Source organism: Poecile atricapillus, chromosome Z (genome assembly GCF_030490865.1).
Source record: "Poecile atricapillus isolate bPoeAtr1 chromosome Z, bPoeAtr1.hap1, whole genome shotgun sequence".
NCBI lineage: Eukaryota > Metazoa > Chordata > Aves > Passeriformes > Paridae > Poecile > Poecile atricapillus.
In genome coordinates, this window is record NC_081289.1 from 23400908 (window position 1) to 23427478 (window position 26571).

Here is a 26571-nt window from a genome sequence, read left to right on the forward strand (position 1 = left end):
TTCCTATTTTGTGACCTTACAGTAAAGACAGATTGTACGTGTGTGCAAAGTATTTATAAAAACATAAAAATCGTAAGAACAAAAGGAATCCCTTCACATCACATCTCATTTCTAGTTGGTAAGTGCCTCATCTCTTCTGCAGCTCCATAAAACCTTTCTCTTTGGGTGAAGATCAGTTACATGGGGGGACAGATTTATTGCCATTCCCCCATGTACTTGACTGTGGGCAGTTTTTCATGGGTATTGTTTCCAAGGGTTGTATGGCACAGTGGCCGCCCGTGGTTGCTGGGGACGGGCGTAGGGCGGGCTGGATCTGTGCTGGTGGTGCCAGGTCCTGCTGGTGTGGCTGTCAGCTGGCAAAGCCTGACCAGCAGAGAGCCCCAAGGGTAGATTCCATTACATGAGCAAAACTGCAGCTTTTCAGTGTTTCTGTATTGCTGTGGCCAGGATCTAATGATGCAGCTTTTTATCTGCTTGTGTAGCTGAAGATTAGAAGGAACTACTTCAAAAAGCCACCTGTGCTTGCAGAACTTCCAGTGTAATTTCCACTTTTTCCAGGCTTCCCCCGCTCCCTTCTGCTTAATCCCCACTGCACTTGCCAAATGTTTCCACCCTCTTTTCTGGGTAACCCAACAGATAAGAGACAGCCTTTGGGGTAAATCCTTGTACGTCTTTATCAATTCATTTTATGCTATATCCAGGTTTTTCTGATACACTTGCTTCTAACAGCATTGATCTGTTGGTACCATTCACGGATTTACAGCTTTCCTGTCTGTATATCAAGGCAGGAATAACATTTTGAATTGAAGACTTGTAGTCTTCAAGAGCTTGAGGCATAGATCATTTTTTTTAATTAGTGAATCCCATTTAAGATGATAAGCAGAAATGCCCTCTTCTCAGTTGGTGCAATTATCCCAGTTGACTGTGAATCACACACAATTACTGTATAAACTGGATCACTTCTAAGGTGGAAATTGTGTTCTAATTACACTTTTCTCTCTGCAGCAGCCTGCTAACTTCACCATCTTTCAGTGCTGGACCAGCTGTTGGTCTTTATTGTGTGTTGGGTAGAGTGCACTTGGAGGACTTGGGGACAGCTGCAGTGGCCAGATTTTAAAGAGAACTGTTTTTAAACCTTATATTGTTACATTTATGTTTGTTTTCTTAGTACAGTCAGTTGCAGTGCCCAGCTATAGAAGTGTGTGATTTCTTGCTGATCTGACACCAGCCTTTGTGTTGAACCCTGTACTTAAATACCCAAGTTTTCAAGCTGCAGCTTGGTATAAAGGCTTGATGACGTAATTATTTTTGTTGGCAAGCCTAACACTTCAAGATGTTCCAGAGTGAATAGTGATGGAGTCTGTCAAGTGCTTTCTTGAAATCTCTGAAGTTTATGATGAGTGAATTTTGCCATTTGGTGCTTTCCTCAGTGATTAGCCTTACAGTGCAAATCTGGTCAACACATGAGCTTTCAGGTCAAACTGTTCACTCCCTTCCTCTTTCAGATTTTCATGGATATTTTTCTTCCGTGTTTTTTGTTAAGATTGGTTCTTTTGAGTTCACTAAATAAAAGTTTATGGAACTTGATGCAAAGTTTACATAAAATGACAGAGAAAAGCATTTTTGAAAAAATTACCAGCAAACTACATTAAATCTTGCCAGCCCTTTGTGAGTACCCATCACTGAGGCTGGTATGGCTGCCAAATGTTGTTTCCAGCAAAGACTGACAAACCCCAGATGAATTTTAGATTAAATTACTTCGTAAATACTTGTCTTTTGCATTTGTTTTCAGCTGAGGTGGTTAAACAAAGGCTTTGCAGAGATAAGTGTGTTCTGCCTCTTGTTTGGATGGGTTGCACACCTTCTGGATGGCTCTCTTGGCATCCCCTTCTTCCCATTGGGATTTTGGAAGTAAGTGATTAGCAAGCTGCTAATGAGCTCTGGTTATAGCCAAAAATAGAAACAGGGGACCAGATTTTCCCAAGTGTTTTGCTCAGTGGTCATCTCAGTGACTTTGTTGCTGTTACTTCTCTTTTTTCACTGTAGTGATGGAGAACTTGAGCTAGTATCTTTTTTTTTTTTTTTTTTATGGTAGGATTTTAAAAGGCCAAAAAGCAGGTGAGTTGACAAATAAAAACGTCCCACCATTGCTAATCTTTATTGTGCTGATGATAAAATCAGTATTTGTTTTGCCTTGTCTGAAAGCTGTTTCCTTGCAGGCTTCATCTGCTTTAGAATATTCTGCTGAATCCGTGGTTGTGCTAAAGTAATTTGTCACTGTCTCTCGGCGTTTTTGTTAAACTTCTCTTAAGAATGAAAGGGTGATGCATTTGCATTTTTAGGAAGAGCTGAAAGCAAGGAAATGCTGTGACACCCAAGCGAAAATTCTGAAATTGTATTTAAAATCACCATGGTTTATACAATTACTAATTTCTTTTAAGTCCCTTGTGGCATGTTTGCATTTAAAGCATGTCATAGATAGGGGCTCTGCAAAGCACTTGGGCTCTCCAGTCCCACCAAGCAGCTCCAGCGGTGAGGGGTGGTGGGACCTGCTCCAGCTTCTGCCTCTGTCCCCAAACCTGCAGGGCTCTCTTCTGTTTTCATACCACTAAAGCTCGATGTGTTGGATTGATTTAAGAAATAATGATAAGATCATGAAACAACTTTCAAGGAATGGTCTCTAGTTTTGAGACTTTTGCATGAATTATATGTGATTTACTCCATATTTTTATAAACTCTGTCAATATGGATTCCTTGCTGTAGCAATGAATTATTTTCACTCTTCGCTTCCCCTAGCAGACAACACAAGCTTTTCTTTGGCATTCTTCTGTATCTTCCCCTCCCCCACCCCCAAGAAAGATGAAAGAGAAGCAGAAGGCTTTGATAGATTTATTGCCTATAAATCTATGAAAGGTGCTACTAAAAATCTCAGACTGAATGGCTGAGATACCAGTGAGGATCCAGTTAAGAACCATATCTGATGTGGTCAGTAAAGTTCTCTGCCTGTTTGATGGTTTTCCTAAAGCCCCAGCTCTCGGATTCCTGTGTTGTCTTGAGAACTCCTCTGACATGCAGGAGAATGTAATTTCTGGCTTTTTTTTGTTTGAGGAGATAAGTTTGACAACATGACTAGAGCAGAGCGTGTGTGGAAAGCTGTGAAAATAAAGCAGCAAATGAAAGAACTCCGGTTTTACTCGTAAAAAAAATTATTTATTTTTAGGCCAGTTTTAGGGCTTTTTGACATTTGGTTTTCCCAGTAATGAAATGTTTTAAAGTATCTTTGAGACTGTTAAACAGTTCAACTAAGCTACTTTGTAACATTTCACTGCCCTTGAATATTTGCTCTGTATGATTTGAAGTGTCTGTACTTTCCCCCCTTTGCTTTCACTCTCCTGGGTAGGCTGTACAGTTTGGTGAGCTCTTTAATGAATATAAAGCATGCTTTTGTCCTTGCTTTTTTCTTTTTTTTTCTTTTTTTCTCTTTTTTTTTTCTTTTTTTTTTTTTTTTTTTTTTTTACAAGGCATAGTTTAAGAATTGAAATATTAGACATCTGGATTTATTAAAGTTACAGTGCTGGGTGAGGGGAGCATTTTATTTTAAGAGCACTTAATTTTAATTTTCACCTCTGGATAGCCAAGTAATCTTTGAAGTGCCCCTAAAAAACAGAGCATCTGCCGTTCTGCTGCTGAGGCCAAGTTATTTGCCCATGTTTAAATGAACCACCATGAAGCTCCCATTTTAGTTTTCAGAGTTTCTTTTGAGAATTGGTTTGTTGATAAAACCTACTGAGGGAGCTGCTTACGTGGCACAGTGCTTCTCAGGGTGCTTTCTGTCACTGAAACAAGCTTCCATGGTATCCCTAGTTTTACATGGGGATAAACAGGAATGTGCATTAGTATTTTTGGAGGCCAGGCAGGGTTTGGCTCGTGGATTAAGACCTCTGAGCTCTGGTTTTGTTGCAGGTACTGATACCTCTGCTTCTGTTCAAGGCAGCAGATTTGAAGTAGTACACTTTAATTGTGTAAACTGAGAGGTCTAACCATACCCACTGGAGTCATGGAGGCCTGAGGAAAATGAATGCTCTAATATTAGTTAATTGCTTTGAAGATATATATTGAAAATAAGAGTTCTAAGTATCTTGGTAAATATTGTTTCCTTTATTACAGCAATGTATCTCATTTTATGGGAGTCATTTGCAGCAGCACTCAGTTTGCAGTGCTAAAGCAAACCCATGGATGTGCTTTACAAACCTGCGGGCTGCTTTGTGCTGGTGGCTCCCCTAAGCCGGAGGATGCTCACCCACACGTGCAGCTGCAAGCTGAAAACCGAGCCCGTTTCCCTGCCTGCCTGCAGCCCGCAAACCACACGGCACCTACGGATGTCACGTCAGTCCCTCAGGGGGACAGGTGGCTCTCACAGACTGGGGTGGCTGCAGAGCCCTCCTGCAGTGATGAGGAGCCAGCCCAGCTCAGGGCAGTGCTGCTTTCCCTTCTCTTGGGCTTAGCGGTGGGGTGGCTGTGTCATCAGCCTCCCTGCTGTTCCCTGGCCACCCTCACACATCCCTGGCTGTAGGCTGTGGCATGTGGAGATTTGGTCAGCAGCCAAAAATAACTAATGGAGGGAATTGAATAAAGAGCAGGTGTTGGCACAGGCACGGCCGCGCTGGTGGGGAGCTGTCGCTGGAACAAGATTTCCACAGGCAGCCACTGGTGTTTGTCACCAGCCGAGTTCCAGCACAGCAGGCAGCTTGCAGGCCTATGGGAGTCACCTTCCACAGCCAAAACTCCAGGGTCTGCCCGGCTTAGCAGCAGCTTTTCCAGTGTGTCCTGTGTGAATCTGTGTTCAATACCAAAACAGGGTATCAGCCAAACAATTTAGTTGTTACCAGTCAAGTATTTTGCACCTGGACTGCAAGGTGGGTCACCATGGTGATCTTAGTTCGGGGGAAAATGTGGTGGCTTAGGTGCTTGCAGGGGCTTGTGTGGCTGAGGTGTTGGGCTGCACAAATTGGGGCTTGGCAGGGCCTGAAGGCTTCATGGTCAGTAGATAAGCTGCCATTATCCAGCTGAAAGCTGACAAAAACGTGTTTCCACCCAGTCTAGATTCACAAAATGGTTTGGGCTGGAAGGAACCTTTAAAGGCCATCTATTCATACCCCCTGCTATAAGCAGACATCTTCAACTCAATCAGAATCCTTTGAATCCAATCTGACCCTGAATGTTTCCAGGGATGTGACATCCACCATTTCTCTGGGAAACCTGTGCCGGTGTTTTACCTCCCTGACTATAAACAAATTTTATCCTTGTGTCTAACCTAAATCAACTCTCCTTGTCTCACCAGAGCCTTCTCTTCTGCAGGTTGTACAATGTCAACTCTCTGTTTTCTTAGGAGAAGTGCTCCAGCCCTCTTGTCATCTGTGACCTCCTCTGGACCTGTTTCTACAGGTCCATGTCTTTTGTGTGTTGAGGACCCCAGAGCTGGATGCAGTACATCTCTATTAATAGCTTTCTGGTCTTTGGATAAGACGTTTCCTTGGTTGTTGTCCTGACTGTTGCCTTCATCCAAAGAACATCTGCATGTTCTGGCTGTCCTTAGGATGTACAATCTGTCTCCATGGTAGTATTGCATATTTTGAATCTCTCTCCTTGCTTGCTTCAGAGTGGTTTCTTGGTCAATCTCCATTTGAAGTACATAAATTAAGGTGTGCTGCACAGTTAAAATGAAGTGCAGACTGGTGTTTTGTTTGTTGCTGCCACACGCCCCAGTAAGTTGCTGTTAACTCACGAAGGTAAGAGGGTGGTAGATCACGTGAATGTTATCGCACACTCAGCTGTCAGTTCATTCCCCAAAAGCATGTGGAGTCTAAGGATTATTTCCCATCATTTATGGTTTTATTGTTTTCCTTCTCTGCTGCTGCTTGCATTAATCTTGTATGTCCTGTCAGTAAACCACAGTTCACGAGCTCCTTATCTCTCTTTTCTACATCATATTGGTCTGTGCTGACTCTTGAGTTATGTGCCTAAGGACATTTTAATCATACTTTTATGGCACATGAAAGCCATTGCTTCATCCTGCATATTTCCCATGATTCTGAAGTCATCACAAGAATATTTTGCTTGTTTTCTGAGGTTTTCAAGCACTGTCTATAGCAGTCATATTTTACTTCACCCCCTGTCACGATGTGTTTAACCCAGAACGTATTATTTGTTGTATGAACAATTCAAATTGTGAATTGGATCCATGGCTATGGATCCTGAAAAATGAGTTCATGGCAGTTGGTGTCTACATCTGCATCTTGTTTCCCTATCTCAGAGTGTGCTGGGCAGAGCCATGCTGCTGGACTTGCCCTTTGTGAATCAAATATCTTCTGAAACATTTTTCAGCTTAAGAACTCTGGTGGTGGAATTTCTGGGTGACAGCTTTATAATCAATCCATAACCAAACCCAAAGGACAGTTCCTCAGTTACTCTTTCCAGCTTTCTCTGAAGAAGAAAAACTTGTCTCAAAATTTCCAGTTGTTCCCACTGTGATCAGGGCAAAGTCAAGGTTACTTGGGGATCCTTAAACATGAACTGGTAGAATTTTTAATCTTCATGGGGTTCAGTATAGGGTAAAACCTGTATTCCCAATGTTTGTTATTTTGAGCACTGGTTTTGAAGGCTTTCAAACTGCTTTCCCCATGATGGTTACACTCATTGCTTTAAATCACTTGAGTTGGAGGTTTTTTCCTGTCTGTTGACCATAAAGTTTGTTCGGAATTCAAAGTTTCAAGTAGTGGCTGCCTAAGCAGAGTGGGGAGAGAGCCCATGGTCATAAGGCAGTACAGGTGGTGTGTTCACATAATTGATTTCAGAAACCAAATAGAAATGTGCCAAATTCCATAGCTAAGCTTAGTGGACAAGGCATACCACCTCAGTGCTGAACAAAGATGAAACTGCCCAAGGAAGGAGCTTTAGATATATGAAGTGAAAAAGTTTCACTGCTTTCCTGTGCTGTGGAAATACCAAGAACAATTTCTGTGTGGAAAAAGAAAAGATGCTCACCATTTTTTGTCAAAATTCCTCTGAATTAAGTGCAGTTTTTCAGTTCTCATACTGAAGACTTCGCCCACAGCAGCCATGCTTATGGTGACATGCTGTTTTGGAATATTACAAGTAAAGTACCATACCCTTCTACTGCCTGAATTGGGAGGAGGGAGGTTGCTTCCACATCTGCCAGGGTTAGAAGCAACTGTCTTACACAACAAACCATTTCTAGTGTCCACTATATCCATTGTTAGTCATTTAGAGACATGATTAACATGAAGAATTTGGACAAAAGAACTTTCTCATTATGCAAAACTCGCATCAGAAAAGATGACCCATGTGCAACATATCTTTCACATGTTGCATCTGTGTAACTTATTTTCTGTAATGGTGCAAGAGAAAATTACAGTTTCCCATTCAACAAGGAAGAGTTTAGCTTTGCCTGTGCATAGACTAGTTAGTAAATTTTTGACTCTGAGTGCATTTAAAACTTCATTTGAAAGACCACAGCAGTAAGAGAAATGGAATTGATTTACTTAATACGGTATTTTCTTGCTGATGGGTTGGTGCTCTGGGCAGTGTATTCAGAAGCTGTCAGATGCCTGGGTGGCAGCATCCTTAGCACTGTACTGTGGCTTAGCCCTTGCTCGAAATGCTTTGAGGAGAAGAATCAGATCCTGTAGCCTGTTAAATTCTGAGGTGGAATGGAAGCACAGATAAACAGGGGACAGAGCATGGTAACTCGTTTGTGTGTTGTCTGTTGGCTCCAGCAAAGACCCAACAAGAGGGGTGTGTGTGGAGGCTCTCCAAGCATCTCTCTGCACAGCCAAGTCTAACTCCTACTCCATCTCTTAGCAGCAAGAATTACTTCCCTGGTTACATATTTCTGGTCAAATAAGCTCAAAGTAAGCGACAATTTTTCAACAGTCTGTACTCTCTGGGAAGTCTGGTGGATACAAATGCCTGCTTTGATTTCACATTGTATTTGCATATATATATATATGTATATGAACTCTATTTAAATCTCTTAATGAAGCTTATGGATCACTCTTGGCCTTGTGTAGCAGTCCCTGTGGCTAGGGTCAATGGTAGTGTGTTGTCCTCTCATGGCTGGAGACCACAAATCTGCAAATGATTTAAACTGCAGGGTTCTGCCCTTTCACTAGAATAGAATTAAAATAATTAATTACAAATTAATTTTATTCTCAGACTGTAAATTTAATGTATTTTTGCTCCTTTTCCTTCTGATGTGCAGCTGAGGCAATGAAAACTTGCTTGTAAGTCTTGTAGTGTTGTGCATTGCAATTAAATTTCATGGTGTGCTTTTATGCTGCAGAACAGTAGTTCTCATTGAATCCGTGCCTTTCCCAAATAAAATGAACTTCATAATTCTCTTATAATTCCCTGTGATTCATACAATTGTTAGGATTAAGAAATCTAAACTAGGGAGCATTTTGTTGTGTCTATCCATAGAGAATGTGATTGGAATAGGTACAACTTCAGTTAGTTTAGGAGCTGAAACCACCAGCATGATGCCACAAACACACATCTGTTTGAGGATTGTGAGTGAAGGAAATTAAGTTTGTTACTGGCTTAACAGTTAATTTTGGGATCTTTCCTATCTTGAGATTTTGCCTTGAATCAATTTTGAAGTGTTATATTCAGTTTCTGTCCTGCATTGCATATAGTGCTGCTAAGTCAGCCACTCAGTTATATAATGGTGACCCACTGAAGCCCTGCCTGGAAGTTTCCAAACACTGTTTGGTTTCTTTCAGTCTGCTTAAAAGTGAAAAGGCTAGATGAAATCAGCAGATGTGATGTAGCTGGCAAGGCAGTTACAGCTACCTGCTGTATTGTTACACGTCCCCGATTTCAGTTGCTTCTGATATGGTCCAGCAGTATTTAGCTTTTTCTAGGGCAGTCAGTTTCCCCCAAATGATTTAAAAAGACTTTTTTTTTTTTTTTACTTTTTTTTCTCTTTTTTTTTTTTTGGTGGTGGGTTTTTTTGTGTGTGGTGTGGGGTTTTTTTTGTTTGGTTTTTTCATTTTCATTTCAGCATAGTTGTCTCAGCTGTTTCTAAAACCAAGGCTGTGGGGGCAGAACTGCTCTGTGGTTTGTTCCTCAGCCTGGTTTTGGGGCTTTAGTATTTGGTGGAGCTGTGCTTGGAGGTGAAGCAGCTCCACAGGACGGCCAAGGCACTGCTGAGGATTTGTCTCAGTCCCTGCAAGGGCACCAGTGGGAAGATGGGAGCCCAGAGGGAATGGCATTTATTCAAAGCAGAGGGATGGATAAGATGCAGTCACGTGAAAGTCATGCTGGAAACCACACTGAACCACAATGATAAAACACTGAGCGTGTTTATTCATTAGCTACTGCCTGCTCAGTGCTCTGGAGAAGGCTCTGACATAGAAATGGTCATATTCCTGTACCACAGGGTTTTTGGTGTTTGTTGGTCTGTGTTGATCTGTGTGTTCCTAGGTGAAGCAGAGGAGAAGATTAATAATGCAAAGGTTCAAATCTTCAGATTATGCATAAATGAAAACTGCATTTGACCTTTAACCACTCTGAGAGTAAATGTGCAGCCATTTCTCTCTGGGAAAAGTAATAGAGGGCATAATTTTCTAATAACGTATTCGATAATTTAGGAATAAAAGTATGTAACTTCATGTAAAATCCAGAATGTACTAATGCATATTCTGCATGGATTAAAAAGAACTACTAGATGTCTGCAAAATAAACTTAAGTCTTTTTCAGATAAACTGGTAGCCATGTAATGAGCTCATGCACATGAGCATAGTTAGTTTGTATTATAGCTGGGTAGGGAAGAGTGTGTCTATCAGCTCTATAAGACCTGAATTACTTGAAATGGGTTCAGCCAGGCAATCTGAAGGGCAAGTGATCATAAATGTGTGCTAGGAGCATAGTCTAACCTCTCTTCCTGTAAATTTTTTCATTGTCTGTAATGATTTTGCCATATATATATGTATATAGGTTAACCTTTACTGGTCAGAACTGATTTATTGTTGTGGGTGTCTATGTATCTAAGGTCTGAATGGTAAAATATGTGCTATTAACAGGCAATTTCTATTTAGTAAGCCAAGAGGAATTTTGGAAGAATGTAAAGGTTAGTTTTAGAAAGGACTGTCATCTGGCTGGCATCCAGGGTTTCCAGTCAGTGAAAGTTTTAGGTGAGTGTTTGGCTTTAAATACATGGCAAAACCCCATTGAAGCACATGCTGAAGATTTCTCCTTTCCTGAGGGAGGATGGGTACCTTGGTCCCATGCAGGTCAAGGCTATCAGTCCCTGAGCCTCAGGTGTTTACAGGTGGGGGTATCTCACCTGCTAGGGATACCCCAAGTGATGTACCAAACCACACAGAGACTGTGGGCACGTCCTGCTGAGGGCTTGTAGGCAGTTCAGGAGATTGCCATAATCCTGTACCGTAAACTTCCATGTGTAGGTGGTTTTTATCCTGCTGTGATAATCTGTTTGCTTAGTACATCCTCCCAGGGTGGGAGGGAGTATAGTCAGTTCTTGGAGTGATGGGATACTGCCCTAAAGCCAGTAAATAGCAGCTTGTGTTTCTAAACAATCTTATCATTCTTTACTTTCATTAATCATGGGCTTTGGTGCTGAGGGTGTGGAGTGGTTAATCTGATAGTCATCTGTGCAAGCAGTCAAAAGGAAATCCTAATTATTTACCCTCTTCTGTGGGCTTCACACACTCCAGTTTACCCAAAACTTGGGTTGGGTAACGTTGGGGGGCTAACACCCTGACCCCAAGTCAGTGAGTGTTCTGTCAGAGCTGCCTGCATTTTCTTGCTGAGGCATGGCAACATGCAGCAGCAGTGTAATTTTTGTTCACATGTATCCTTAGGCTAAGGGGTTTCCTTGCAGCCCATATATATCATGTGTTTTCGGGTTGATGCCTTACCAGCTGCAGACTTAACTAATTTTATTTATTTTTTATTTATTTCATTAAAACACATAGCTAGTGCCTTCCCAGAAACCTTAAGGGCAGATGGTTTAGTTGTTTGAATTGAGGGATGGTGATGATTTTATCAGCTTTGTGATATTACAGTAGCATTGCCTGGGCCACAGTCCAAGGTTTTGACATTTGTGGAAGGTGACTTAAAAAGCAAACAGCAAGCACCCAGCTCTACAGGAAGTGGTGTCATTCTCCCATCAGTCAGTCACCTCACCCTTGTATGGTCAGGTGTTTTCATCAGTTTGAATTGCAAACCATCCTTATTCCTGTTGTACACATTGGGTTTCCATCAGCTTTTGTTTTGCATACCTGCCTGGCTCCTAAGTGCAAGTGATTGCTCCATAGACCACTGACGCTTTGTCACACTCCCCTCAATCCCATTTTCAGCTACTTCCACCTGAGAAATAGGAAGGGTGCAGTTGGTACCTACAATGGGGATGCCCCATGCTCAGTCTCAGCACCGTGTGCCTGCTCTGCTGTATATTATTTACACAGTTTTGTATAAGCTGATGGTGTTCTGAAGTGAAAGGAGGGATTTTTGGCAAACAACTCTTTCTCCTGTAAAAAGCATACTAATCTTTGCAAATATTGAAGCAAATGGAGGAGGTGTTTTTTAAGGTTTTTACCAAGTGGCAGGTGTATTGTAGAGTATTAGTGCAACTGCTCAGAAATGGAAGCACGTGGGTGTTTTTGAAATGATGTGCCTGACCCTTGAAGGCATCTGACGCATGGTGCCCGTGCCAAAAGGATGGTGGCACACAGAGAAAGCAATGGAATATATGCTCTTTTGGGCCAGGCATTTTGTGCTGCTTTACTATAGCTGCAGTACCTGGAACATGAGCCTGTTTGGATTGTAGATCTCCCAAAACCAGAAGATCATGTACTTGTGTGGGGTTACTGATTTGCAGTTTGATACTCAGTCTCTCTTCTCAAGAAGCCCAAACCAGTATCGTTACAAGAAGCCCACTGCTCATATATTATAGTGCCCAAAGAGCTTTTGGTGCCTTGTGTGTCAAGCAGAGGAGACAGGGATGGGTCAGGAGAGGTCAGGAGCAGGGCTCTCGGGCTGTGCCCATATCATGGTTCTGAAGGAGAAGGCTTCAGTCTGGGCTGGACATTTCAGGGGTCCAGGTAGTGAATGAAGGAAATTACAGAGTCTGGGAAAGTGTATTAGAAGCTATGAATCACTGAATCCTCTCTCATTCTGCTCTTATCAGCTGACGGGTCTTTTTTCCGTAAAATAAAGCCCATTAACGTATTCTTAGTCATTTTTGGTGACTCAAAGGCTTAGACCTTCTTTGAACTCTCAGTCTAAGAGGAGCTTGTGCTTGTTTCTAGCCAAACCCATTGCATGAGTTAGTACTCATGTGCATGTCTAGAATCACATTTCTACCAGTGCACATCCTTTCCTCCTTGAGTATGTGTCTTAGGGCTTGCTGCAAGAGGCACCCTCATGGTTTAACTGGGTGCCATCAAATCTGCATTTCTCTGAACTTTCTCACTTGCTGGTACTGCCAACACGTTCACTGTGATCTTTTCTTCCATCAGATTCCCTGTGACCTCTCAGCTTCTTCTTGGGTCGCCACACTGAGGGCTGTATGTGTTATATTTATTTGCATGTAGCAAGAGAAGGAAGATGGTACTGGCATTTTTAATTGTTTTCCCTTTTTTTTTGTATCTGAATGTCTCCTATCAAGGAGTAAGACAAAACCTTTTTTCCCATACATCGTGAGTTCTAGGGCAGCATAGCTTAGATCAGGGTAATCTCAAGATGATGGGTGTTCAACATGAAATTAATGCACTATGTCAGCTCTAACATCTCCCTGCCAAAAAAATCACAACTCTCACTGAAACTTTTATGGTCACTGTGACAGTGGAACAGCGTGACTGAGCAGTGTGCTGTCGTGCGATTTTCCTGTTGCAAAGTTGATAAAATGCCCCTTTGTGGCCAACAGGGAGAGAGCAGTAGTGAAAATCACAGGGAGCACATCAGTGCCCTCACTGTGGCATTGTCTGCCCCTCTCTGTGCTGTCACCCCATGTGTTGGCTGTCCAGCCCATGGATGCATGCCAGAAAACAGTATCTCCAGCACTACCACAAAGACCACTGTAGGAAACTGGGGTGAGACTTTGCAGATAAATAGGAGGAGATGGATCTCCATTTCTTCTCTCATGGGCTGGCTTGCTCCATGTTCACTTTTTGTAGTTGTTTTCGTGGTGGTTTTGAGGATTTTGAAGTTTAGCAATTCATTTTGGCAAGACTAAAGATTTTCTTTTCTCTATATCTTAATAAAAATAAATGTAAAGCTGTAGTTGGTGATTTGGGAGCTCAGTTTCTATGTTTAGGGGAATTTAATTTTCTGATTCTTCTTTGTTTTGTAATATATAGCCTGAACAATCAAATCCATCCTGCGTTCCGCTTGGTTGTGCTCCACTTAACTGCTTGGTGCTAGCAGAATATATCCTAATTTAGTTGAATTGTTGTTACTTGTATGCCATTTTAAGCAGCAGTGATTGCCACTCATTATCATTAGGCAAAAGCTATTGCCTTTAGAGGGATCCTAATAGGGAGGACATCCCAGTTAAGTAGAACTGTGCTATGAAACTTTGTTACAAGAAAAGATACCACAGTCGCATTTTGTAAATATAATTCTATTACCTTGTCTTCCTGTAGCATCTGCTCTGGTATCTCACAAAGGTGCTCTCTGCTTTGGGTGATTCAGTTAGGCTCTCAGTTCTGTAATTTTTAAGCATTATTCATTGGCTTTTCTCCTGTTTTTTCCAGGAGAGAAAGGGTGATCTCCTTTGGTTAAAATGGATAACTAAAGGCCTTATGGTCCTTTCCTGACACTCTTTATGGTTTTCTCTGACACTCTTTATTTCACCTTACTATACTCTCCTGTGCTTTACTTTCACTTTCTCTATGTATGAGACATGAATATTACCGCACCTACATAATACCAGTGTCTTGATGTGAGGTATGGAGCTTTGTAATGCCTTTTCATGCCTTTGGATACTGGGTGTGACAGACACACCAAGGCTGTCCCTTTAGTCTCCTGATTCCTGTGCCTGCTCCACCCTTCCTCCTTTGGGCTGCTCTGCCTGCTGTAAGACTCCAATTGTGGAAACTTGATCTCACCACCTAGCTTTCCCAAGTGCTTTGCATTTTCTCCATGCAAAGCCACTCCTCGTTATTTAACCGGGCTGGAATGTGTGGAAAGAAGACACTTTGCTCTTCTTGCCTTGAATGGTTTCCAGGTCGTCTGTTAGCTGAAAGCAGTGGCTGATATGATTAGCTTTAAAGTTTTCCCTGTGGTCTCGTTCCTGTAAGGAGAGTGTTTTCCATCTCCCTTGCCCATCAGGTGGACGGGCTGAGCCTGGGAGTGATGCCACAGGTTGTTTAAAACAATGGAGACCATAGGGTTTCTTTCCAGGTGTGAGCTTTGACTGTCACTTTACATTCACCAGCTCTTGGGCACCTGTCAGGGTGCTGAGCTCAGGGTGCTGCTGATCCCATATCATCCCTCAAAATCTGCTGAGCATCTGGATGGTCTCCTCATGTACTCATGGTTGCCACAGCTGCAGAGTATGGGGTCAAGAGAGTTTTTCTGCATGCTGGAATACCAACTGTGATGGGTTTGCACCTAGTCAAGTATTTTGCTGCTGCAAAGGCAGCTGGCCATACCTTTGACCCTTTTATTTTTTTCCCATAGACCTTTATATTGTAGATCTCAAAATGTTCTCTGGTGCTGGAAAGTATTTTTGTACATGAGCTTGTAGAAGAAAAGGGTTTTGTTTTGTTTGTTTTTTTTTATTGGATGTTTTGTGAGCTCTTGAACTTCACATGATTATTTATGAGAGCAGGAGACTGGACTCAAAGACTTTCTAGTCCTGTGTTCCCATGTAATAAAATTTACAAATTGTGATGACTGAGGGGATTTCCTGCTCCTGGAGGCAGTCCTCCTGGGTAAGGATGGCATTTACTTGAGCAGTGTAATATGCAACATCATGTACTGGGGACAGCTCAGGGTTAACTACCATTTTCAGACTAATTTTGTACAGCAATTTTCCTTATATCTATCCTGCACACTTAAATTCTATAAATTCTTAGTAGCATCCAGCTGTTCCTTGCAGTTGGGAGTATAAGCTCTTTTCCAGATACATACATTTGCTTAAGATGTAATAGATAAAGAGGGAGGTCAAAGATTATTTGAATTACTTTCTCTTGAAAGTAGGAGCACTTAAATAAAAATAACAAGAGAGCAGCAAAGCATTCATGCTTCTGTTCAGACTCTAAATTGGTATAAAGAAGTCTGACAATCTTTCCAAATGAATGAATGGTGAAATGTGAAAAAAAAAATCTTACGGTGTTACAGCAGTTATATTTTTAGTGAAAACAAACACATTTGTATTAGGTTTCTGCTAGATTCCTCAGCCATGGGTCAATTCGAATCACATTGTTCAGTGGGCATTTTTATTAATTTAATATCTTTGGAAATTTGTTTTGCTTAGAGCATGGGATTTGATTAGTAAAGGAGAGAGAGGAGGAGAAGAACTTGAAATGTGGGTGACATTAGATGTCGCAGACATATAAATATAGGCAGTGCACATATATATAAATTCAGCAATAGTTGAGGTATGGGCATGAGGTTTTGTCATTTTGTGCAGTACTCTGGGATTTTTAAGTCCTTAGGGACTGAGCTCTGGCTTGTGCTTTAGGTGAACCCAGAAGGCAGGAAAACATGAAATGTATTAATTTTGCATCAGATTTTCTCTATGATGTTGCTTTTTCTCTAGAGATTTGGTGGGGGGGGGGGAACATTAGGAGGAGCTTATCATTGTGACTTTCTTCAGCATCCTGCTGATCTTAAAATGTATAAATTTCTCTTCAGTCTTTTACCCATAGATTGCAGGGTACTCTGAGGTCAAGGGTGAACACAGCAACGTTGGGTATGGCCCGTTCTGGATGTGTCCATGCAATCCTAGGTAGATCCATGCCCCAGGGAGGGTACAGAGGCAAGGGGAAGCACCAAAAGAGGTGAAAAAAATCCAAATACACTGGAGTGCTTTGGTTGTCCTGCCTTGCTCCAGCACTTCCCAGCAGTTGGTGTGTGTCTGGGTGGCACAGAGCAGACAGGGATGTACCGACGGAGTCTGGCCCGGGATGCTTCATTTCCACTCCAGTGAATCGCAGGGAGGAAGAGGGATAAAATAAGGGGCAAAGAAGCACACAGGGTTGAGTAACCATGCAGAAAGGAAGGACAATGAACAGTGCTAGTTCAGAGAAAAGACAGGTACCACAGTTCATTTCTGAAGATACTGCACAGAAGTCTTTGGTGTGGAATGACAGATAGAATTGGCAGTGACAGCCAGAAAGGGAACAGGGAAAAGCTCCTGGTTTTCAGGCCTTCAGAAACTTGAGGTCCTCACTTGTTTCTCAAGTTCAACACAATAAGGCTGAAAAAGCAAGTGAATAATACCAGTTGGCAGAGAATTAAAATAAGGAAGTTGAACTGTAGCCAAACCAGTCAAAGATGATGGTGGCTTTTTAGATGTTTCTGTCTATAAAAAAAAACTACTTATCATCACAAAGTGGTTTTTTCACGCCCCTTCCCTTCAGTTTGGTATGGTCTCTTCTTCCCTACTGTAGCCTTTCATCAGAAAAATTGAGTTTCACATCAAACACTGATAAAAAGAGAATAGGTTTTTCTTCTAAAAAGCATTTTAGTTGCTCTAAGATTATTGGGGTAAACAGTTGAAGCTAGAAAATTGGCTGAGATATATGCCCAAACCATAAAACTCCTTTTCTCCATGCTTGTGAAAACCAGATTTGATCCAGCAAAATTATGAGTTACAAACAAATCTTCCGTCACTCCATTGGTCACTTGATGTGGTCAATTATAATTTTGAAGATGATGATGGCTATTGTGTGTCTCTGCTAATCTCCAACCCAAGTGTAACCCTTTGGCATGACACATCCTATAATTTGTTAAGTTTTCCAACAATGGCTCATTTTGCATTTCATTGGTGCTTTTCTCTCCAAGAGCCTAAGAATATGCTCCCCTCACTAAAGACCAGAGTAATTAATCATCAGGGATGTTTGTAAGGAAAAGGCCTGACTGTGGGAACAGTTATAGGCAAAGTAGAGAATAAATTTTTATATCCCACTGCATAAATCATTTTGAGAATTATCTTCTGTACATAATTATCATTTTGAACCTTTTGAATTTTATTTGTAAAGTTATCTTAAAACAGTATTTTTTTTCTCCACACATAAGGTGTGTTTTTGTAGAAAAATTATCCAGTTCATTTTTTAAAGGTGCCATAAAGATCCTTGTGCTCTATTTCTTGTTGTTAGAAATCTCTTAGAATATTAGATCATTTTTACATCTGTTTTCTGCAGGGAAGACTCTTCCAATTTTGTCTTAATTTCTATCCATTAAAATGATAAAGAAGAATCTAAAAAAAAATGAGAGCAAATACTTACTAAACTGTGCAGGCAAGCCTGCATTTTAAATGCAGGTGTTGTACTTCTCGAGCTCTGTACATCCACAGAATATAAATGTTGATCAGTGCACCAAGTGTTTATGAGAGTCAGCCACTGAGTGATGGCAGGAAAATTTGAAGAGCTTGTTTGATAAGCTCTTGTCACTTTTCATTCCTTACCTCTCGGCTTTGAATTCTTCCCTCCCCAGGGCTTTGTCAGGTGTCCTGCTCTTTCTCTCCAGGGCACTTGCTTATGAGTTGTGTTACTCTTTCATGACCTTCTACACATTCATGGGGTTGTTACAAGCCTGGGATCAGGGCCAGAAGCTGGGAATGACATCTGTTCCTGCTCCTCCAACTCCAAGATTGGAACAGGCTTTTGGGGATTTTGTTCTGGTGCCGCTGCTGTGTGCAGAGGATGATCCTGGTTTAGGTTGCTGTCTCATGGCCATAGTGGACAAGACCTTTAGGTCTTGGTTTTCCTAGTGTATACTTCTTCTCTTTTCTTTGGAATAGGGTCATTGAACCTGAGTCACCTCTCTCCTCCCAGGATAGATGTTTTTAGGTCTGTGCTACAAATATAAGTGGCAGACTCGGTTGCAGGGAGGAGATGGATGTGAGGAAGGGAGTCCAAGGCAGTTGGGTGAAGCTAACAAGATGTCTGAGAAGCATCTCCTTTCAGGTGCATTTCTTGGCCTTGCAGTGCTCCAAAGCACTTGACAGTTCTATCAGTCTACTGACAGAATTACTGGTGGGTAGAGTTAGATGTCATATATTTACTGAGCTGGGAAACTAAGCAAGTTCTTCCCTTGAAGAAAAATATTAAATTTGTACCTCTTCCTTAATGGATTTGGCAAAGGCTGCTTGGCCTATAAGGCAGAACCTACACTCTGTATTTAAAGCAAGGAAGGAGTAGTAAAAACTAACGGAAAAAATACATTTCTGTTGCAGTCTGCAACCTCAGGATCTCGTCCAGGGAAGCAGCAGGATTCTGGGGACCAGCATCAAACACCAATGACATGGGCTCCCGGTTCATGAAACCATTTATTCAGCATGGGCACAAACTCGGATACAGAACAGAGAGCGCCCTGAGCAGAGGCACAGCAGGGGTTTTTGAGGGACAGAACCCCCCGAGGGTCTCCACCTTTGAGGGTGGAGTTCAGGGTCAGGAACCATTAGAAGCACACCAAGGGAGAACCCCCCAGGGACTCAAACCCAATCAGAACACCTGCGCCGCTCTTCAGAAGGGGTTTGGGGTGGGACAGTGTTAACTCTTTGTCATCCCTGAGGCACACTGCCACACATTTCCTACTCTGGCTTGTTTTCAAAGGTAATATCTGGAGATATTTAGGCATCATAAAGAGGTACAATTCCACTGCCTCCCATGGCTCTCCCCCTGTGTATGTCCCAGAGTGATTGGAAAGGTGTTGCTGTGAAAAGCACAGCCATAGCTGACTGCACAGAGCCTGGGAAGGGAGGAGAACTTGCTCTCCAAGCTGGACCAATGTAGCTGTTGCCCAAGGCTGGTAATGCAGTGTTTGCTCTTGTAAATATGTTCTGATTTTTAGCATGACAATGATTTTGGTGAATAAATAGATGCCCTCCATCTATTCCTGAGGGTTTACATGTCATGGCAGAAAGTGACTTTTGTGCCTGAATGAATGTATATGTAAATCATTTTATGTCAGTAGCTTTACTTTTGCCCTGCACCATAAAAATTCACTGCTCTGAGGGCTTCTGCATAATGGGCTTTTGGAGCCCAAGCAGTTCAATGGCTGGGGGCTGTATTTACAAAAGGAATTCAGTCAGCCATCAATGACACTTACAGCATCTTGATGCTGTCCCTTGTTTTGGCAACTGACAGTGAAATACCCTTGCAGGAAAAACTTGTAAATGTGTTGTCTCATATGTGATTTTAAAGCAAATCTTTAGGAATTCTGAGATACCATTAGATACCGTTTTCTAATAATTTTTTATAGGCTTGAAGTAGTGTCTTGGAGTCTTCTTTGAAATCCTCTTTGAGCAATCCTCCTAGGTTTTTCTGTAAGAATTCTCCCGAGGTGACATTGTAATCAGCTTGAAGATATTCAGAAGGGCTAACAGGGGCCACTTCTGCATGAGTCATCTGTGACATTGTGTTACAGATGCTGGTTGTCTTCGAGCTATGGACATGTAGGCTGTGTCTTGGAATGTCCCCAGAACTATGTGGTGGTGATGGCAAAGTTACCATGCTGGCTGAAATTACACTGGTCTTCTCCTTTGTTTTTTTATCCACTGCAGGTGTTCTGTGCCTGCCAGACAGCTTGAACCTTCACAAGGATCAGCAAAGGTCAAACAAGCCCGGGGAGGTGCAGATGTTCAGCCAGTCAGAGCTGAGGACCATCGAGCAGTCTCTACTTGCCACACGTGTGGGGAGCATCGCTGAACTCAGTGAGTACCAGGCAGTCAAGAGTGTTTGGATTTCTTTCCTTGAAGTAAAGCAAAGCAAAGTGCATTGCCTGGTTCTGCGCGGGAGAGATGAGGGGGCTGTGTAATGTTGAAGGAGATGTTGGGCAGATGTAGCTGTGTTCATGCTCCATTGTTAGTTCAGGAGCTGAAGATACAGGAGGAAAGAAGTGTTGTGCAAACTCGTGGAAATGCCTGTGGCTTGTTTGCATACACTGCTCTCAGTTTTAAAGGTGAAAGATGCTTTAGTCCATCTTCCCTATGATGTATTTGAGAGCACCTCTCAGCCTGGCCAGATTTGCAAGTGTCTGTTGTATTGGTGTCCTGTCTCATTTCATGAGATGTCTGTTTTATCATGGGCAGGCAGAAAGCTGAAGGCTGCAATAATTAAAGGAAATACTGTCACATGTTTAAGGCAGAGCTACTTTGTCCTCTGTCAGAGAAGATCTTTTACCTGCCTTTCCTTCTCTGGCCCTACAACTCAAACCTGCACCAGATGGATTAACTCCTGAAAGATAAATTGTTTGCTATTAATCAAAGCACTTTTTGAGAAATATGGGAATCTGTGACATTTGTCAAAATCAGAAAACTTGGCTTTTTGCACTAGTAAATGGTAGGAGGCAAAGGCTGTATGCATCCTTATGTGACATGGAGATAAAGTTACCAGAAGTGCTTTGTTTAAACTTCTTTTTTCTTAAGAGAGAAGCATTCCAATCACATGTTGGTAGTCTGGTTAGGTACTGGAAGCTATGTATGGGAAAGCAGACCCATTCAGGCAAAAAAAGTGGGTTTTTTTCTGAGGTTTGTGAGAAATACTGTCAAGTGTTCTTTTCCTGAGGTCTGTTATGAAATTTTGGGGGAGAAATGAAAAATACTCAAATCCATGAAGATACAGGCTACCCAACCTACTGCTGTTCTTATTAATGCATTGTGTGTTACCAGCATCATAAAGAACTCCTGTTCATTTTTCGGCACTTCCTGTAGTTCCATCATGGTTCAGTTTCCTCCTGTTCATGGGCCGTGTTGGGTGCACCAAGGATGTTTGTCTACAAGACACAAGATGAATTTCTGTTTTCAGCTTGCTAATTTTAATTTGCTCTGGTGCAGTGTCAACAAGCCAAGAGCCTTAGTGTTGTTCCATCTCTGGAATCAGGTGTTCAGTGTTATTTAAATGAAGTAATTTATGCTCATTTATTTCACGCGCATGAAACACACAACAGTGTTGTCTGTGTGCCAACTAAATTATGCATGATACAGCTCTCTTTCTTACACTTCATATGGTTGGGGTTTAATAAATAGTAATTTGTGGGTATTTCAGGGTGGGTGGAGTTTTTATTCTGGACTTTTTTGGACCTTTGTACTCAACCCAAAAAGACAGACTTCTTAGAAGGAGCACCCCGTCCCATTTTACAGGTTGAACTCTTATCGCCTCTAAGTGTCCTGCCTTAGATTCAAATGGTTGGTAGGGTTTGCTTTCTGTACATCTGTTGACTGCAAATGCAGGCAAAACACTCTTCAGGGTGGCCAGTTGGAAGAACAGAGCATGTCAGTGGGAGCTGGATGCAGCTGTCGGAGAGGCTGGCACATCCAGCGGGCTGGTAGCCCTCCAAAAAGCCCTGTGGCCAACTCGAGGGATCCTCCCTGGCTGCTGCAAGCAGATGCATGTCAGGGAAGCAGCAGTGGGAGGAGCAGTAACTGGCAAAGCTTGCAAGGCTTGATATGCTCAGCTGGGTAGAAATCTGTGCTGTGGAGCAGTGTCGGTGCAGAGTTCAAAACCAAGCTGTGAAATGTGGAAGGAGTTGCAGCATGTTGGTGGGCAAAACCCTCTGTGTTTGGAGGAAAAATGATGAAGTGGGAGGAAAATAGAGCAGAGAGGGGATACAAGTAGGTTTGCTCTTTGTTCAGTGCTGGTGTGTCTGTCTCTGGCATCAGCAGTGGCTGTGAGCCAGAGGTCACAGCAAAACCTCTGCCATGGAGGGTGGGTGGGGAACCACAGCGTGGGGCAGAAATGCAGAGCAGTGGGGAGAAGGTGGGGGGAACACCTGGGGATGATGAAGGCAAAAGGCAAAGGATGATTTATTGTTGCCCTGGTGGTGTGAGGGGGATGGACATTGTGGAGAAGAAAGAGGATATGGTAAGCATTGCCATGGAGAAAGTGAGATATGAGGGAAGGATCAAATAGGGAAAAGCTCCTGCTTTTGTAGGGCTGAATAAAGGTGATGTGGGAGACTCTCTGGATAGGAGGGAATTAAGAGGATAGCACTTGAGAAGAGGATCAGGAGGAGGAGGAGATGGCAAGCAGAAGTTAATGACAAGGGCAGAAGCTCGGCTTGTGGAGCAGCAGAGCGAGCAGTCCCCAGGCGTGTGTCTGCATTGTCCCATCAGCTTGCAGTATCCCAGGAGCCATAATTTCATTTCTGTTCTCTTCAAAAGAGCACAAAAACAAGGGCAAAGACTGATCTTGCAATGAAGCAATTTAATTTTATCTCAGGAAAAAAAAAAATTTAAAAAAAGCTATTCTAATTGAATGAGATTTCCTATAGTTTATTGACATTAATAATTAAAGTATTGTAAGTACACAGAATAACTGGAATTAACAAGTGTCTGCATGTGGAGGAAAGGCTTCCCCTGCTCTCAGTTCTACCCAGAATGCTTGCATAGAGGAATGTGACCAGCTGCTGAGCTGCTGGAGGCTTTGAGACCAGGGAATCTAATCTGCCCCATGGAAGACAACAGCTTGCAAATGAGACCTGTGTTCTGCCCTGCACCTGTATTTCAGCACACATCTTCTTAGTTCCTTTACAGTCTGTCCTAGGGGAAGAAGAGATTGACAGGGTGAAAACCCTTTTATCGTGTGGTACCTTTACCCTGCCCTACCCATGATGGCCTTCATGTGTCTGCATCCTTTGTTTTTTCATATATTGTCAGTGTATTAGGAAAGACAATGTGGGTAAACTGGATCTCCCTGGGTGTGACAGAAGATAGGAGAAAATTGGGGAAAGGGGGGAGGTCAGCACTGTCTGGTGATGCTGCCTGCCATTGAGGAGTCCTCCTAGTCAGACAGGTGCAACTGGACTCATGGATGCTGCTCTGGTCCTGCCAAATCCTGCTTGCCTGGTGCTTCTGCTCTCATCTCCAGGCTCAGCAGGCAGTAGGCACTGGTCCTCGCTGGGACATGGCCTGGCTGGCAGTGGCCAGGTGAGGCAGTGCCACTGGCCACGGGGCGCTCTCCAGAAAATAGGAAGAGGTGATTTTGCTGACTTAGGAGAAAAACAAAAGGGAGGTTTCATCTCCAGGACTTAGGAGGAGAATGTAAATAGACACCTAATTCTGCACCACAATTACAGCAGTAATGCGTGATTCCAAGGCAAAGGCTTAAAAATTAATGTGAAACCTTATTCATTAAAATACAATGAACATGGCAGAAAGTTCAGGAACAACAATAAATCTGGTCTATGTTATATTGGCATTTAGTATTCAGCGGTTGTAATTGCCTACTACAGTGTGTTTTAAAATAATGTAATTTCATTTGAAATGCTTATTATATAGAGAACATTGGGAAGAACTGAAGCACAGCAAAAATAATAGGATTTTAAACAGTAGCCTGACAGTATTTCACTGTTGAGTCTTAGAGAAAATATTTCACAGGAATTTTTTTTTTTCCCTTTTTTTCGCCACAGTTTTTTTCCTTGAAGTTTCCTGCATTTCTAGACCAGACCTAGAGGAGAAATGGAGTAGATCTGTTTAGGTTTTTTCAGAAAGTTTTGGGGATTCTCCTAGATTTCTAATTGTTCTTTCATTTCTTCCCCTTTCAGATGAGAAAAAATAAGTAGAATGAATAGAAAAAGACAGGAACATTAGGGAGAGCTTTTGCTGTGGAGAGATCCCAAGATATACTGCATTTTGACCTTTGAATATTTTTCCTAACTTCTTTATATGCATATTTGCAATCCACAAATATTTATGTTATATTTGACTGCATAATGCTCCAAGACACCTATTCATCATCCATCTAAAAATACCCCTGCTGGCTTGGAGACCAAATGCAGAAGGAATGAGGCTCATAACTGAAGGTCGTTGCTGTTTTTTGGGGTGAAGAGCGTGTACACTCTTTCTCTTGAGTGTGCACAAAAGTGGTGAGAAGGTAGAGCAGAGCCTTAAGGTGCACTGGGCACCAATCCTGGCACCAAGAAATGCTTATCCTTCACTGCCTTGGGGTAAAGACTGTCAAGGTGTTGGTGTCTGATGTGGGACAACCACCCTGTGCTGAGTGTGTTTGTAGGGCTGCAGAAGGTGTGTGTCTCAGCACAGGGAGGTAAACCATGGCTTAGGATGTCATCCAAAGTGTCTCTTAGTGTATGTCTTCAGGTTAGAGCAAAAAACTGTTTGGGGCTTGTTTTGTGTGCAAAGATGGCCAGTCTGCTGTGGCTTTCCTGGGTGAGCAGTCTGCCACCCAGAATTGTGCAAACCGCAGTGACTGGTACTGGTATCACTCTGAGTGTTAACCACAATGAATAATCATTTTTATTTTAAACTGATAATCTGAAGATGTGATTTAACACTGCTGATATCAGAAGTTTTTTGCTTTTGAATGGTGTTTAACTTAGAGCAGTCCCCAGATGTGATGTTCAGGCTGGTATTTTCTCCCTGTCACCACTCAGGTCTCAGCAAGGTTTTGCATTTTGCCATTGGAAAAATGCCACCCTCCATCCCCTCTTTTCATTACACATCATCCTCTCTTTGCATACGCAGTGCTGAATGTATATATTTCCAAAATAAAAGCCTCCCAGTAAATCTTGGCACCTTTTTAGGGATGAAAGGAAGGGTTACTGCTCGAGTGTAAGTAGGAATGTGATTGCACATACTGATACTGTTTTTCATTTCTCCTCGTAGCCCCAGCTGAGGAGATGATGAAAGTCTGCATCCCCTCCTTTGCCTTTTCATCTATTTTCAATCCTCTGCAGCCAACAGGAAGGAGCACTGCAGGAGCTGTACAAATTGATTTATGTGCTCTAAATAAGAGGTTAAACCTAGGCTTAGAATCAAATGCCAGGGTAAAGGTGCTTGCTGGAAGGGTGGCATCTGAAGTAGTGTTGTTGTAAGTGCTCTGCTAATTTATTGCCAGGACAAAAGCCCTGTTTGTCAGATGTATTTCTCAGATTAAGCAGCACTGTAGAGTAAGACCAAGCTTATTCCCTGTGAACAGTTTGGTTCATGGAGCACAGTGCTGAGCTAACCAGAGGCACTAGCCAAAACTTGCCATTGAGATGGAAGTTCTCCCTTCTGCATAGTGTTTGGCCATAGATTGGCAGCCTGTGTATCACCTCTCCAGACACAGTGATGTTTTCCTGGTTTTCAGGGGCCCTCCCTCTGCTGGGTTATTGCCCAAGGTCTCCAGGTCCGCACTCACCCGCTTTTTGGGTGTCTGATTTGCAGCTCCTCCTTGCTGATAGCCACACATCATCCAGTTGGTGTGTAAAAGTTAGAAGCTGTTGGGATGCTCCTCAGCAGAGAAGCCCACCCCCCAGCAGAGAACAGAAGGGAGATGAATGCAGTGATTAAATGGTAGGGATTTTCTTGCCTCTGTTAAGGGCTGCCTGGTTGCAGCCTTCCCGAGCTGCTACTACATTCTTCTTGCTGCCCTCTCTGAGTGATGGACCCCAGCCTCCATTCACTGCACTCTGCATCTGTGCACAGGAAAGGTTGTGGGTTACTTAATAGTCCCAAACAACATCCTGCTTTTCTTCCCTTCCCCCTGAGGGGTTACCACTGTCATCAGCCATGAAACAATACATTTATATTTCAGGTGAGATGAAGCGTGAGGGCGGATAAGTTGAAAATACCAGCTTACACCCTACTTGGGCTTTATCTTCCCTTTGACTGCCCTATTGACCAAGGGGGTGGATTTCTGTCTTGGGTAACAAAGGCAGCTTGTCTTGTTGCTTGTCTGGGTCCTCAGTGCTCCTCTGGGGGCTCCCTGGCTGCCTCCATGGGTGAGATTCAGCCACCTTTGCCTTTCTTGGGGACAAGCCCAGGGTGGCTTTGTTCCTTCAGGGCTTCTACCTCCCATGTTTAAGCCCACATAGGTTTGATGCTTAAAGGCAAAAGGCATTGCTGTGGTGGTTGGGGGGAGCTGGAGCTCCAACCTTCCACCAGCCTTCCCCGGTACACCGATGTGAACTCCCACAGAACTCAGAACAAAATGGCATTTTCCTTTCCTTGCAGGCCTCCTCGTCCCTGCTGTGCAGAGTGCAGGTGATTGCTCAGGTCAGGGTGAGCACTCTTAGCTGGCCTGCTCAACCATGGGTGCTCCTAAATTCCATTGGAGGATGTGGGTCTAGGTCAGGCCAGAGAAAATCCCGGAATGGTGGTCCATAAAGCAGTGATGTTCCACTGAGTGAAGGCTCTGCATTAGGCACATGAATAGCTCATCTGAGTCAAAGCTTGTTTTGTTTGAAGTTGATGTGGCTTAAGGGGAATCAGACACAAACATCATGCTTGCCATGTTGGATTGGAGAGTCTGAACGTGTGAGTGTTGTTATAATAGGTATGTGAACTTGAGAGGGTTTAATTATTATTGTGGCTTTTTTATGGGATATATCCAATCCCTGATTTATCAGTCTTCA

The 26571-nt window shown here is 42.7% G+C and overlaps 1 protein-coding gene across 2 annotated transcripts in view; it reads left to right on the forward strand.

Moving 5' to 3' along the window:
- LOC131573763 (ankyrin repeat and BTB/POZ domain-containing protein 3) overlaps window positions 1–26571 on the forward strand; it is a 164648-nt gene that overhangs the window by 76119 nt on the left and 61958 nt on the right. For both annotated transcript variants that reach the window (XM_058827993.1, XM_058827994.1), the window contains exon 2: window positions 19781–19930. In XM_058827993.1, the coding sequence (XP_058683976.1) occupies window positions 19781–19930 (150 nt within the window). The remainder of the gene's footprint in view (window positions 1–19780; window positions 19931–26571) is intronic.